We start from the raw sequence: 14,985 nt of genomic DNA on the forward strand, positions 1-14,985 counted from the left end.
GGGGGTGGGGGTGGGTGGGGGGTGAGGGGGCGGTGAATGAGATTTCAAAGCATTCATCTTTTCCCTGGTTTTATGAGATAGAAGCAACTGATTTTAAGACAATGCCCAGCCTGGCTGGTGTGGCTCAGTGGTTGAACATAGATCTATGAACCAGGAGGTCAGGGTTCGATTCCTGGTCAAGGTGCATGCCCAGGTTGTGGGCTCGATCCCCAGTGGGGGTTGTGCAGGAGGCAGCCAATCAATGAAATTCTGTCATCATTGATGTTTCTCTCTCTCTCTCCCTCTCCCCTCCTTTCTGAAATCAATAAAAACATATTTTAAAAAAGACAATGCCCAATTATTGATAGACCCAAACCTCAGGCTCTTTTGGTGATTTACCACAAAAGCAGAATCTTTGAAAATATAAATGTCACATATTACTTGGGTTTGAGTAAAACAAAATTTTAATTCTCTATTCAATGCTTTGAAATATGTGTAATTTTAAATATTTTAAAAGTTTGGTTAGATTACCATGAAACTACTAATCACATTCCATTCAACTCAGAGATCTCAAGTGACCATAGCCAATTTCTAATGTCTCCCCATTATATATAATCTTTTACCTGTAAAAAGTTCAACCGGGCTAGAAAATCTGTGATGTAACTTCCTAGGGGCTTAAGACTTGGATATGATCGTTGGGCCCATATTTCTGGAACTTTTCCAACAAGCAAACTTCCGGAGAGTGCCTCCAATGCAGAGTCCATTACAACCACACCCTTAATAGCTTTCTCGAGGTCCTGTAGAGTGCTACGTATAGTTTTAATTAAACTGCAAGGAAAGCAATTATATGATCAACATATATGTGAAATGAATATCAACATGGAATCTTTTCAGAAGAAATAGCAGGAATCTCATTCACAGCTTTATAAGGGTGTTTCCCAAAGTACGGTCACTTCTACTTGACAATGTAAGGTTATTTTAAGTTATACTTAAATTAACATTTTTCATTTTAAAAAGAAATAGTTTAAATAAAGTAAATAATACAACTAGTTTTTTGGGTATTATTGCATAGGACCAGGCTAATTTAAGCAGATAATGATTAATAGAAAAATGTTACATAAATAATGTTACAGGTGACTTTTAAATGTGGAAAAAGTTATAAAAGTGTTATACAATGGTTGAATTTGGGAAACTGCCTCAAAACATAAAGCTTATATTCATTTATGCACTTTTGAATAATCTGCTTCCCACTTAGGCCCAAACTGCTAAGAATACTATAAATACACCTGATGTCAGGGTTTTAGGCTAGAAGCCTAAATATACCTGATGTGAGGGATAATATGTTATTACATACTAGAGGCCTGATGCACGAAATTTGTGCAAGGGGCTCGGCCCTCGCAGCCCTGTCTTCATCCGGAAGGTTGTCAGTCTAATTAGCATATTATGCTTTTGTTATTATAGATAAGTTCTTGTGAATACTTATTATATGTATGGTCTTACAAAATACTGAATTAATATTTTATTTTAAAACAAGTCTAGAAACCCAAATAAACTTGGAAACACTTAGAAAATTCATGACCAAAACAATCTCCATTCCTTAAGCCCGGACTGAATTGTAGAAAATGCAATTTAAAAATTCAAAGCATATATAATCTGTTTGCTAGGATGGGGTACCTAATCAACCTAGATTGTACTCAGGAAGAAAAACAAGGTGTATATATGTTAAATGGAAGAAAAATGTCAAAAGATGTGACTACACACAGGCCTCATTAATGCTCATTTCATCTTTAGTTTCTGAAGAAACTAATAATGGATTGATGAGAAATTCCAATTAATGAATATTTTTAACCAGATTTCTTTTTCATCACTATTTTTACATTATAAAAGATATCCTTACTTCTGAGGCAAAAGGTTATGCAGTTAAATTATGAATTTAAAAAGGGGGAAATTATAAAGAAATGGCAGGTTTTGATAATTTTTTTCTTAAAGCTTTAAGTCAATACCAACTTTTATCAACTTTGGTTGGTCACCTTATGGATCACTGGGGATATAGATCCTTACTTGTTAAATCTTTCCATTTCTTGTACTAACACAGTATTCATGCTCTCTTCATAGCTCACAGGATACGTCAACAGGGCTGCTTCAATGTCAAAATCATTTGGTAGCTAAGAGAATAGATTTTAAAGATCACATATTACTCTAGAATAGATAGTTTCATTCAGCGATAATACTAATAGCTAGCACTAAGCAGTTACTATGTGCCTGCTTTCTATACATCATCTCTTTTTTTTTTTTTTGGTTTTGTTTTGTTTTTTGTTTATCCTCCCTGACCAGAGCTAGGGATCGATCCTGCAACCGAGGTATGTGCCCATGACTGTGCCCTTGACCGGAATCCAACCCCGGACCCTTCAGTCCATGGGCTGATGTTCTATTCACTGAGCCAAACTGGCTAGGGCTCCATACATCATCTCAATTTAATTCTTACCATTTCCTATTAGTTGGCCATTATTATATCCATTTACAGATGAGGCATTTAAGTAAAGAGAGGATAAGTAACTGCCCAAGGGCACACAGCCAAAAAGTGATCTGTTTAAACCCACAGGTCTTTAACTCCCAAGGCCCATGTTGCAGGACATAGCACTTTGCAGAAGATAAACATTTCTGAAAAGTAGTATAATTTCCTTTTGTAAATTGAATCTTATTTTGTATTGATAAAACTGATGTACCATTTCATAACTGTTTTATATTGATTCCCAATCAATTATCAACTGGCTTCAAATAGCTTGGAAACACTTAGAAAATTCATGACCAAAACAATCTCCATTTATGCTATAAATCAGGGGTCCTCAAACTACGGCCCATAGGCCACATGCAAATACAAATATTGTATTTGTTCCCGTTTTGTTTTTTTACTTCAAAATAAGATATGTGCAGTGTGCATAGGAATTTGTTCATAGTTTTTTTTAAAAACTATAGTCCAGCCCTCCAACGGTCTGAGGGACAGTGAACTGGCCCCCTGTTTAAAAAGTTTGAGGACCCCTGCTATAAATAAATAATGTATGAATGTAGCAGGGCTCCAGGGCATTGGGAAGAGAAGGCCATCAAGTGTCTGATTTCTATGAGGCACCTCAGGGATGCTTGAGAAGTGATGAAGGGGACTTTGGGACTGATGATCAAGCTGCAAGACATTGGAATTCATACTCCTTAAGGGACAAAGAAGTTTCCCAATCAGGGAAGTACCAAACTAAAAAAAGTTGAGCTGCCCAGAGTATCTCCAGGTGATGGTCCCTGGGTGTTGCTAAAGAATTCTAAGTCACGCTAGGTGGTGTCACTCAAGGACCCTTTGACTTAGTACAACCCCTCTACCCCATATAAGTCCCAGATTCCAGTGTCAGGTAACTTCCTGTTAGGAATCTAGTAAATGCCACCACTCTGTAAGGGTGAGAACCTTTCCCCACAGCGGTAAATCACAGAAATGGTAGGGGATCAGGGGTAAGAAGAGGCAAACAACAGAAGCAGCACTCCAGGGGAATGGGTGAGAGGAGGCTAGTTTGCTCTAACTCGGGGGTCACAGGCATTGCCGTTCCACTCTCTTCTCCAGTGGTAGCAGCCGAGTGAGTAGGCTCCTAAGGAGTGATGTCAGACAAGGCTACCAGCTGTGAGAGTCGAGGAGTGGTGCTGCCCATGGGCTTTCAAGGCAGATGGACAGGTTATGCTATGTCAGAGTGCCTAACACTGTGGGGATAATTACAGTATTTGCCCTAGACAAGAATTGTGAAGAACTGTGATTGGGACCATGATGTTTTTAAAAGTTACATTAGTTCTTTACTGAATTTAAGACAGAAAAAAAGGTGAGAGGGCTAATTAAGAACATTGGGTTGTATTATGAAAAAAGAAAAAGAGTGCTAGCAGCTAATTCTGTGCTTCCTCACTTCCTAAGGTAGCCTAAAAACTATTCACTCCTTGATCCAGTAAGTTCAGACCATTTCCTCCATTTTTTAAAAGTAGGTCCATTATTGCTCTGGTCGGTGCAGCTCAGTTGATTGAGAGTTGTCCCATGCATCAGGAGGTCGCTGTTTCAATTCCTGGTTAGGGCACATGCCCAGGTAGCAGTGCCTGGGCATGTGCCCTTGATTTTTAGTAGTGGGTGTACAGGAGGCAGCTGATTGATGATTCTCTCTCACAGTAGTGGGTGTACAGCTGATTGATGACTCTCTCTCATCACTGATATTTCTATCTATCTCCCTCTCCCTTCCTCTCTTAAATCAATAAAAAATATATATTTAAAAAATATGTTTTTCTCTCATTGATGTTTCCCTCTCTCCCTCTCCCTTTCTCTCTCTGAAATCAATAAAAACATATTTTTTAAAAGTAGGTCCATTATCTTTGCTTAGAAACGACAATAAATCATATATGTTCATTAGCTCATCCACAGCTAAAGTTCCTAAGAAGTTATCATGTGCTAGGTGTTATGCAAAGTACTTTATTTATTTATGTCATTTATAACAACTGATAGTCAATTTATTAAAAAGGTTGATTTAAGCCCTAGCTGCTTTGGCTCAGTGGATAAAGTGTCGGCCTGGGACTGTAGAGTCCCCAGTTGGATTTAGGTCAAGGGTACGTGTACCTTGGTTGCAGGCTCAATCTCTAGCCTTAGTCGGGATGCATGGGGGAGGCAACCAATTGATGTGACTCTCTCATATTGATGCTCCTCTTTCTCTGTCTCTACCCCTCCCTTCCACTCTCTCTAAAAATCAATGGAAAAATATACTTGGGTGAAGATTAACAAAAAAAGGGGGGGTGGGTGGGGTGAGAGGTTGATTTAATTATCTACAATGGTGACTTAAACCTGGACTCAGGCTCAATACTGATGGAAGCAATCAAGGACTGTGCAAGTCAATGAGTCGTTTGTGGATCCTCATCTGAAACTGATCCTAAGTCTTAGAACCCTCCCCACAGGAAGTTTTTCCTGTAGTGATTCTGAGAGCCTGGGCCGGCATCTGAAATAGTCCTTTCACTTTGAGATTCTTTTTCGTTGCCCCTCTGATCAAGTAAGCACACACCTTCTCCAAAGATTTTACATTGTGTCTGGTTAGAGTAATTCCAATTAGGAGAATTGCCACCTCTGGTTGTATGGGTGTCTTTCCTGCATCTTTAAAAGCCTTGGCTGCAGAGCACCTTCCAGACCCACTTGCTCTTGGGCCAGAGTGAACAGCAGTGAGTCAGGAGCAGGAGCAAGCCAGATGGGGCTTCGCTGCTATGCAACCCCGACTTCTTTATTTATTTCTTAAATTTATCTTTATTGTTGAAAGTATTACAAATACCCCCTCCCCCCCAATTAACCTTCTCCACCCTGCACCAGCTCCTCCCAGCCTTCACCACACTACTGTCTTTGTCCATGGGCTATGCATATATGCATATAAATTCCCTGGTTAATCTCTCCCCACCCACCTCCTCCTTCCCTCTGAAATTCATCAGTCTGTTCCATACTTCTTGTCACCACTTCACAGATCTGGAAACTAATGCTCAGAAAGGTAAAATATCTCACACAAGGTCATAATGCTCTTAAATGAAGTTTTCAGATTGGCATTTCAGTACCATTTTGATTTATATTATATTATAAGCAACATATTTTAAACTAAAATTACCTTTTGGAGAATATCTCTGCTAATTTCAAATAGAATCTGGTCAGTACTTCCTGAAGATCCTGTCTGTTTGGAGCCTCCCTGGGTGAGAAGCAAGGACTCAAAGAGGACTTTTGTTTGTTGAAGGTCTTTGGAGATATCAACATTTTCATGTAATCCAAATACCTCAGGGTGTTGAGTAAATGGAAGTTTCTACCAGAATAGATCAAGCAAGCATCACATTATCACTGGATACATTAATTCATAAGGTAGACACGTGCAAACCAAAAAGGGTTAAAAATCAACCAAACAATAATGGAATCAAACTTTTCTAATTTTTAATAATTATTAGAAACAAAAGATTTTGAAAATTGATTGAAATAATACTTATCTAACCCTATACATTACCTTGGAATTGTTCACTATTTGCTTTTTAGAAAAATCACACTTAAATCTAACCCTATTTTCAGTGATATCAGTTACCTTAATGAATTCAATGTAATCATTATAGGTGCCTCTGGGAGGTGCAAAATAGTTTCCACTGGGAGAAAATTTATAATGAGGGTTTTCAATTATGTGTGTATTATAAAAGTCAGCCAGCATGGTTAAGAGGAGACGTCTGTCCCAATCATCTGTCACTCTTCCTCCATAATTACACTCCCCAGTCAGGTAAGAGATAGCTTCAAATGGAATTGTGTCATATTCATTTATAAATAACTGAAAAAAATGAAACATAAAACAAGAAAAACAAAGTCTTTCACTTCATTTCTATTTTAAGATGACATTAAATATCTATCTATCTATCTATCTATCCACACAGAAGTGGGGTTGAAAGAATTATCACCATGCGTTATCTTGGGTGACCTTTCGGAGGCCACATGTCATAAAGGCCCTTATCACAGCTAAAAAACAGAAAAGTATTAATATTCTGTGTTTACCTAATTGGGCAAGTTCACTCCCTAGTTTTGGCTTTCTTAAAAATAAGAATAGTACCAACCTTATAGGGTTGCTGTGAGAATCAGAATATAAGTAATGTGCCGAGTTCAAAGTCTGAGTTAGTAGGAATTTACAGTAGATATTTATTTATTTATTTATTTGGAGGGAGCCTGCCAACCATCTGAATGTCTCACCCTGTGAGTCCTAGCCTCTGTTATAGCTAAAGCCTATGCCTCTGACCTGGGCTTGGTTCCTCAGATGCATCCATCCTAGACTGAACTAGGGTTTTAAGCAAAGAAGTAAGAACAGCAAAGAATTGTTTTTTATGATATCAGAGGGCCTGCAGCAGACCAGTGTGTGTGTGGCAGGTATGTGAGCTGCAGTGTCTAATATTCAAGAAAAGTAGAGGCTCTACTCTTACCAGATATGATGTGACTCTGAATATGACTCTGGATGCTTTGGCTCTCCAGCCATCTTGGTGATTCTGTGACCTACCCAATATTCTTTCAATAAATTCCTTTCTACTTAAATTAGACAGCCTGTTTCTGTTGACTGATACAGCAAAATTGTTGATTTCACTGAGTGGAGAAGAGGAGAGGACAGTGAGGGCCTGTATAAAGCCAACACTGAGGAGGGCACTGCAAAAAGACAGGGTCCTGATGACAACACTTTTGCTGAATCAACCAACTCCCAGAGCGTGTCCTTCCTCTGCACTTTTTTTTTTTTATGTGAGATAAGTTTCATTATGGTTTAAGCCAGTTTGAATTGGGTTTTCCATTATTTGTAGCAGGAGAAAAATCCAGATGGAGATAGTGCTTCATAAACCGTAATTGTAATTATTATTGCTATCTACCCACCTATTAGTGATGTTGGGAGAATTAAGTTTTTCTAAGCAAAGGGCCTGATACACAGTTATCCTCCATTAGTGTTAGTTCCTTTCTAATTTTACCTGCAGTTGTCGAATACTGATGCGTAAGTCTGATTCATTAAATCCATATGGAATATTCCAACCAAGAGGACCAAATTTCTTTCTCTCTTGTACAAGGGCATGAAAGAAACAAACTCCAAACAGCAACTTCTCCCATGCCTTTAATATAAAAGTTATATAACAAGAAAAAAATTCTGATCAGATTTCCTTCAGTTAAGCAAGGGGAGTCAGTGATCTTTTTCATTGTAAGATTCTGTGATCATATATCACTAAAAACTTCTACTTAAAAAGTACTAATTTTATGACTTAATACCTCCAAAGCTAGACAAACTGCAATAATATTAAAATTCATTAAAATGTAATGACTCTACCATTTACCAAAGTATTGGCTAATAATACCTTGGTATTGTTCATAGGTATTTATAACTTCAATACTTAACTGTTATCCTATAGACTCATTGGCACATGCTTGAGATTACAAGTGCAGGAGAATATCTAACTATTATCCTACTAGAGGCCCGATGCATGAAAATTTGTGCAAGAGTAGGCCTTCTTTCCCCCCAGTTGCTGGCACCAGCTTCCCTCTGGCACCCGGGACCCAGGCTGCTTCCCTCCTCTGGCCACCCGCAGGCACCTGGGACCCAGTCTGGCTTCCTTCTGGCCCCGGCTTTGTCAGGAAGAACATCAGAATGATGGCCAGAAGATGTCTGGTCTAATTAGCATATTACCCTTTAATCATTATCTTACCTAATAACAGACAAACATGCTAATTGACCGTACCTTCGCTATGCCTTAAGCCACGCCCACCAGCCAATCAGAGCGACTATATCCAAATTAATCCAACCAAGATGGCGGTCGGCAGCCACGGAGCTGGAGCAAGCAGGAGGCTTGGTTGCCCCAATGATGGAAGAAGCCAAGCTTCCCGGCCAGCTGCTGCCTCCTCTCAAGGCAACAAAGTTTCAATTATAGAAGGTAAATAAACCCCAGATACCTGCTTCCAGTCGCCATGGCCACAGAGCTGGAGCGAATAAAAAAAAAAAGGAAAGGCTGGGAGCTTTGGTTGCCTGGGGGCTTGGTCAGTCTGAAAACAGCCCTCAGCCCCTCACCCAGGCTGGCCAGGCACCCCAGTGGGGACCCCCACCCTGAAGGGGGGTTGGGCAGCCTGAAAATAGCCATCAGCCCCTCACCCAGGCTGGCTAGGCACCCCCGTGGGGACCCCCAACCTGAAGGGGGTTTGGGCAGCCTGAAAACAGCCATCAGGCCTTCACACAGGCTGGCCAAACCCCCATGGGGTGAGCGTCCCCAGTGGGGGGCTTGACCAACCTGCAAACAGCCATCAGCCCCTAACCCAGGCTGGCCAGGCACCCCAGCAGGATCCCCACCCTGATCCAGGACACCCTTCAGGGCAAACCAGTCGGCCCCCACCCGTGCACCAGGCCTCTATTCTATATGATAAAAGGGTAATATGCAATTTGACCCTAACAGCAGAACGACTGGGAATGACTGGTCACTATGACACACACTGACCACCAGGGGGCAGATGCTCAATGCAGGAGCTGCCCCTGGTGGTCAGTGCGCTCCCACAGGGAAAGCTCTGCTCAGTCACAAGCCAGGCTGATGGCTGCCAGCACAGCGGTGGTGGCAGGAGCCTCTCCTGCCTCCTCAGCAGCACTAAGGATGTTCGACTGCAGCTTAGGTCTGCTCCCTGCTGGCAAGTGGACATCCCCTGAAAGCTGCTGGGCTGCCAGAGGGATGTCTGACTGCCAGCTTGGGGGATCGGGCCTAAGTCAGCAGGTGGACATCCTCCCAGAGGTCCCAGACTGCAAGAGGTAATAGGCCAGGCTAAGGGACCCCCCTGAGTGCACAAATTTTTGTGCATCTGGACTCTAGTAGATATAATAAAAGCATAGTATGCAAATTGTCCCCTTCACTGGGAGTTCTTCTGGGAGTTCGACCAGAGGTCAGGGCCTGCTGGGGGAAGGGAGGGAGGCCCTGGTCAGCAGCAGGCAGTGGGGGGAAGGGAGGGAGTACTCGGCTGGCTGCTGCCAGCCTCTAGGGACCCTACAGTGCACAAATTTCATGCATTGGGCCTCTAGTGTTATGAATAAATACCAATATATAGTTTCTGATTTTGTGACTTTCCATTTGGAGATCATTTTTGGAAAACATTGTTTATTTACTTTCTCCATGGTATCTTCACATGCATGTCACATGGGCCTTTCACTAAGCCTGTGATAGAACTCTGGAGGATGGCCTCCCATCCCTTTGAGATCACTGCAATTAAATTTCAAGTATGCTACACTGTCTGTATTTTAAGTTAGGGCACCTCAAACTTAGCTCCAAATGCCGTAAAAATCCATCCAGCTATTTTCATGTGACATGGTAGTAGAAATTGTTTCTGTAATATTAAAATGAAAGTATGCCATGGCTTAACTGAATAGCTGTATTCTTGAAATGTTGTACATAAACCAAAGTTTATTTTACATATACTAGATGAATGCTGTAGTGATACATTTAATAGGGGAAAACCTTTTGTCAATGAGAGCAATCAACTAATTTAGGTGTATTCTCCACATATTTTCACATAATGGGTTTCTTGAGGTGACCATTCACATATTCTAAAAACACTCTTAAATATATATAATCCTTTTCTGAAGGCAGCATTCCCCTACACCCCATATGTGTTTTTTTCCAACTGATCTCTGAATTACATTTTCCAGGGTACATCTTGTGACTAAACCCAAGGTGGCAGCAGGCTAATATCATAATCTACCTAAAGATGATATCATCAACCCAGCATCAGTGAGATCTGCCTTTTGGCTTGTTTTCTATGATGTGGTGCTGGTTTGTGTTGATTCATCCAAATTCCTTAGCAATGCATATAGAGATTTTCACAGTCTTGTCCCTATATTCTTTCCCACTCTTATCTCCCATCAGTCAAGCCAAAATAAGCTACTTGTTGTTCTTTCAACAGCTTTGTCATAATTCTGTGCCTTTAGGCATACTTCCTGTGCCTACTTCAAATGTCACTTTCTCCAAGAAGTTTTCCTCAATCACACAGAAGTGGGAAGAGACAGAGTGATCTGGGTACCAAATCCCACCTCTAACACTTGTGAGCTATATGACTTAACACTTTATTTGATTTGCCTGAGTTTCCTTATTTAAAAAACAAGGTTGTTTTATATATATATTATAGAGTTATAAGGCTTGTATATTCCTGCTGGAGTTCAATAAATATTTGTTTCCTTTCTCCCCTCCTTTCTTTGTCCTCCCATAGTTCATAATACAACCATGGCAGTGGTTTTCAAACTAGTTAACATCTGAATTTCCTTTGTTATTTGTTTGTTTATACCAGTTCCTGAGCTCCACTTTGGACTTAGTGAATCAGAATCTCCAGGAGAGGGCCACTGACATCTGTAACTTTAATATGGCCTGAGGTTTACGGGGATTATGCTTAAGCTTGCCTTGCATATATTTCCCTTGACTAGGATGTAAGCTCCATGAAGACAGAGATTTTGATATATTTATATGTTCATTACCAGTTCCTAGAAGAGTGTCTTACACCTAATGTATTCAAGAAATATTTATTGGCCTGGCTGGTTTGGCTCACTGGATAGAGCATCGGCCTGGGGACTGAGGGGTCCCAGGTTCGATTCCGGTCAAGGGCATGTACCTTGGTTGCGGGCACACCCCCAGTGGGGGATGTGCAGGAGGCAGCTGATCGATGCTTCTCTCTCATCGATGTTTCTCACTCTCTATCCCGCTCCCTTCCTCTCTGTAAAAAATCAATAAAATATATTTTTTTAAAAAAAGGAATATTTATTGGATAGATGAATTGATGAGTGGATGGAAATTCAGAAATGTATCCTTGCCCTTAAGGGGCACACAGCTGGTTATAGGAGACAGATATATAAACTGACAAATAACTAATATGTTATCATTGCTAGATAATTTAAATGGCCAAGATGTCAATTTAACTGTGATTATAAAGATCATATTTACTTTTAATAGCTAAATGATGATAGTTCAAATTATTGCTGGCCCAATGGTCATAAATTAGTCTTATCAAAGGGCATCCCAGTTATTTCTGGGAGCCTCCAAAGGAGTTTCATTATGTGCCTACAAAAAACCCCCAGTCAGCTACAGAAACCCTAGGGCAACGGTTCTCAAAGTGTGCTTCCAGGACCATCAATATCAGCATCACCTAGAGATGCATTTTTTAAGCTCTACCCCAAAACAACTGAGTCATAAAATCTGGCAGTGGGGCCCTGCCAGATGAATGTGATGCACATTGAAAACCAATTGTCACAGGGCAACCACACTCTTTTTCTTCTGTTACCCTAGCTCCCATTTGTTTTTACTACCAGAACAGTTGCTTGGTGAATAAAAATGATGATACATGGCTAGGGTGCTATCTTTGGATGTTGTACTAATCTCAAAACTTGATGTGCCAACGTTGCTTGCTCAATGATGTAATATAGGAGAGTGCTGCTTTTCCAACTCAGTACCATTCTTTATTTGGGTCATCTAAGCCTCAAAGCAGCTCAACTTGTGTTTGGAATCTTTAAAAATTTCCCTTCTCTGCTTCTGGCTCTCTCCTCTAATTGCAAAAGCTCAGACCCTGAGTGGGAATCAGACACCACACCTCCATTCTTTTCATAGCTAAAACTACCAAGTTTCCTCTTTTTCTTCCAGAGTTATAAACAAAATCATCATTCAGAACTAGGGCACACAGAAAGTATCAATAAGCAGAAACAAACTAGTTTGCATCCAAATTCAATCCTTTACCTTCAATATCATTATTTTTCTCACTCTAATAAGCAAATATGATATACAGCATGCATGTATTGGAGGTGAGGGCAGGGGATTTCCCCTAGTACTGATGTTTTCTTCCATGTGGAGAAAGTTCAATTAATGTAATACTCCTGAATTTTCTCCTTCCTTGTACTCATTCAGGAGAGGGGAGTGACCTATCTGATCAGTAAATTTTGGAAAAGTTAACCAGATATGCTTTGCTCAGCTTCTCCCTTTTCTCTTTTAGAAGCGAGCTTTCTGCAGGAAGGAATTTTTCTGTTTCTTCGGGTGGGTAAGTCTGCTTAATTCTGGGTTCAGTAATATGAAGCCCATTTGTTCACAGACAAACTGTATCTTCCAACTTAGTCTACATCAGTAATTAAGGTTATAATTTGATTCCCATGCACTTATACTTTTCCCTGTTTCTTAATTGGTACGAATTCAGGCATAGAAAGGAGTACTATTTATTGGGACTCCTCGAGTATCCAATACCATATGCAAAACTGTTTTACATGGATACATTGAAAAGCATTATTAATACATCAAAACATTACTGCTAAAATTTAAGTTCCATGAAGGCAGATTTTTTTGGGATTGTCTATTTTATTCTCATTGTTTCATATCTTGTACCTAGGACAGTACCTTACACACATATTTGTTGAATGAATAAATGATGTAAACTAGATAGCTATTCTTGGGTCTTAATCAAATACGCTATTGGGCTTTGGTTTAAAAACTAAGATAAAATAAACTATTGGGAAAAAATGAACAAGATAGGTACAATTTCTGTCTTCTTAGAAAATGCCTAACATTTAATATTCTTAAATTAAATATTTATATTTCTATATTCTATCAGTATAAAAACATATTTTAAAAGTTCCAGAAGCTGAATATTACCAACTCCTTTCCATGGCATCCATTAAAAAAATGATGATCAGAAATTGGATCAGTGAGATATGACTGGAGGAGATTTAGCCGAAGACCCGTAGGAGGTTCATTAGTCATTTTCACTCCGTTTTGTAGAATTGTTACGGGGAACTAAGACAAAATAAAACAGAGAGCATTACTCAAAATAACCAGCTTGAGTCCTAAAAATGCATGCACCAGTGAATTAAAAATAGGTATAAAAGAGGACTTCAGAAATGTTTTTCTTTAAACCTCTTAAAGTTAAGCATTTAGAGCGTGACTAAGATACACATGTAACAGATAATTAAATAAGTGTACTGAACTCCATAGGAAATAATCATACTTTTGGAGATGGATAACTTGTAAGCCAAAGCCTAAAGGATGAGTTACAGACATCAGGGGAAAAATCTTCACATATTTTTTCCAACGTGGGCATCCAGGAGACAGCAAGGTGACAATTCTGTAGGCAAACCCAAGTTCCTTCTTCTATTGCTGCTTTAATCATTTTTGTTGCAATTGGTCCTTGTCCCTGTCCCAGTGAAATAGCTTGAAATTTATTTCCAGTCATAGCTTTATCATTTGCAAATTTCAGCAGGCCTAAGAGGGCACAAAAAAAATGGTTTCACTGCTTACTCTAAAATTATAAAATATGGCTTATGTTTTTAGTAATAGGTATTTAATTAAAAAATTCTAATTACCTTTCCTTATAAGTACTGGATTTACTAACTGACTTACAGTCATATAAAAGTGGATATTAAGTATGATGATTTATTTATAATTTCTTTAAAGTTGATAGCATATACACTTACTGGCCATGGGATCTGCTCCAGGAGATAGCACAAAAATTAAGGGAATAGTGCAATTTGAATCCCAGTAACTCTTTGTCAAATCAAATGGTGGAGGCTCTACAAACTTTTTCCCCAGTTTGTCAGTTACATAATTTGTTATAGCTGGAGTTATCTGTTAAAGAAAGAAAAGTTATGATTTTTAGAGTAATTTTTATTTCACCTAACATCTTTATTACTGAAAACCAACAAAGAGTGAAATATGAGTTTAATGGCCAAGAAAAGCACCCAGCCTATCACAGACAATGCATAATTTATCTAATACATAAAAAGTGTCTATAAATTGATTAAATAAGACTAACAATCCAAAAGAAAAATGGGCAAAGAACATGAACAGTTTACAGAAAATGAAATAGAAATTGATCTTAAATATATGAAGAGATATTCAACCTCATTCAGTATAACAGAGACCACAATTGTCCCCCTTCTTTGTCTCCTTTTGGCAATAGAACCTCAAGTTTTCCCAACCTTTTTTCCCCAGCTATATGTGGTCATGTACTAACTTTTGGCCAGACAAATACAAGTAGAAATTATGAGTGGAGCTTCCAGATCAGCTAATCTAATAAAAGACAAACATGCAAATTGACTGTACCTTCACCATGCCTTAAGCCATGCCCACAAGCCAATCAGAGTGACTATATGCAAGTTAACCCAACCAAGATGGCGGCTGGCAGCCACGGAGCTGGAGCAAGCAGGAGGCTTGGTTGCTCCAGTGATGGAGGAAGCCAAGCTTCCCGCCTGCGGCAGCTGGCTCTGAGCTCCACTGAAGGCAATAAAGTTTCAATTATAGAAGGTAAATAAATACCAGAATAAAAAAAAAAAAGAAAAAAAGGAGAGGCTGGGAGCTTCCGTCACCGGGGGGGCTTGGCCAGCCTGAAAACGGCCCTCAGCTCCTCACCCAGACTGGCCAGGCAGCCCAGTGGGGAACCCCCACCCTAAAGAGGGTGTGGCCAGCCTGAAAACAGCCATCAGC

At 39.8% G+C, this 14,985-nt stretch overlaps 1 protein-coding gene across 1 annotated transcript in view; it reads right to left on the reverse strand.

Moving 5' to 3' along the window:
* Positions 1-14,985, reverse strand: part of DNAH12 (dynein, axonemal, heavy chain 12) — a 260,675-nt gene that overhangs the window by 10,400 nt on the left and 235,290 nt on the right. The window contains exons 69-76 of the mRNA XM_014541350.1: positions 13,977-14,127; positions 13,511-13,764; positions 13,159-13,299; positions 7,489-7,626; positions 6,087-6,320; positions 5,628-5,816; positions 2,041-2,144; positions 603-807 (exon numbers count right to left, since the gene is read on the reverse strand). Of these exons, the coding sequence (XP_014396836.1) occupies positions 603-807; positions 2,041-2,144; positions 5,628-5,816; positions 6,087-6,320; positions 7,489-7,626; positions 13,159-13,299; positions 13,511-13,764; positions 13,977-14,127 (1,416 nt within the window). The remainder of the gene's footprint in view (positions 1-602; positions 808-2,040; positions 2,145-5,627; positions 5,817-6,086; positions 6,321-7,488; positions 7,627-13,158; positions 13,300-13,510; positions 13,765-13,976; positions 14,128-14,985) is intronic.

This window comes from Myotis brandtii, unplaced genomic scaffold (assembly GCF_000412655.1).
Source record: "Myotis brandtii unplaced genomic scaffold, ASM41265v1 scaffold268, whole genome shotgun sequence".
Lineage (NCBI taxonomy): Eukaryota > Metazoa > Chordata > Mammalia > Chiroptera > Vespertilionidae > Myotis > Myotis brandtii.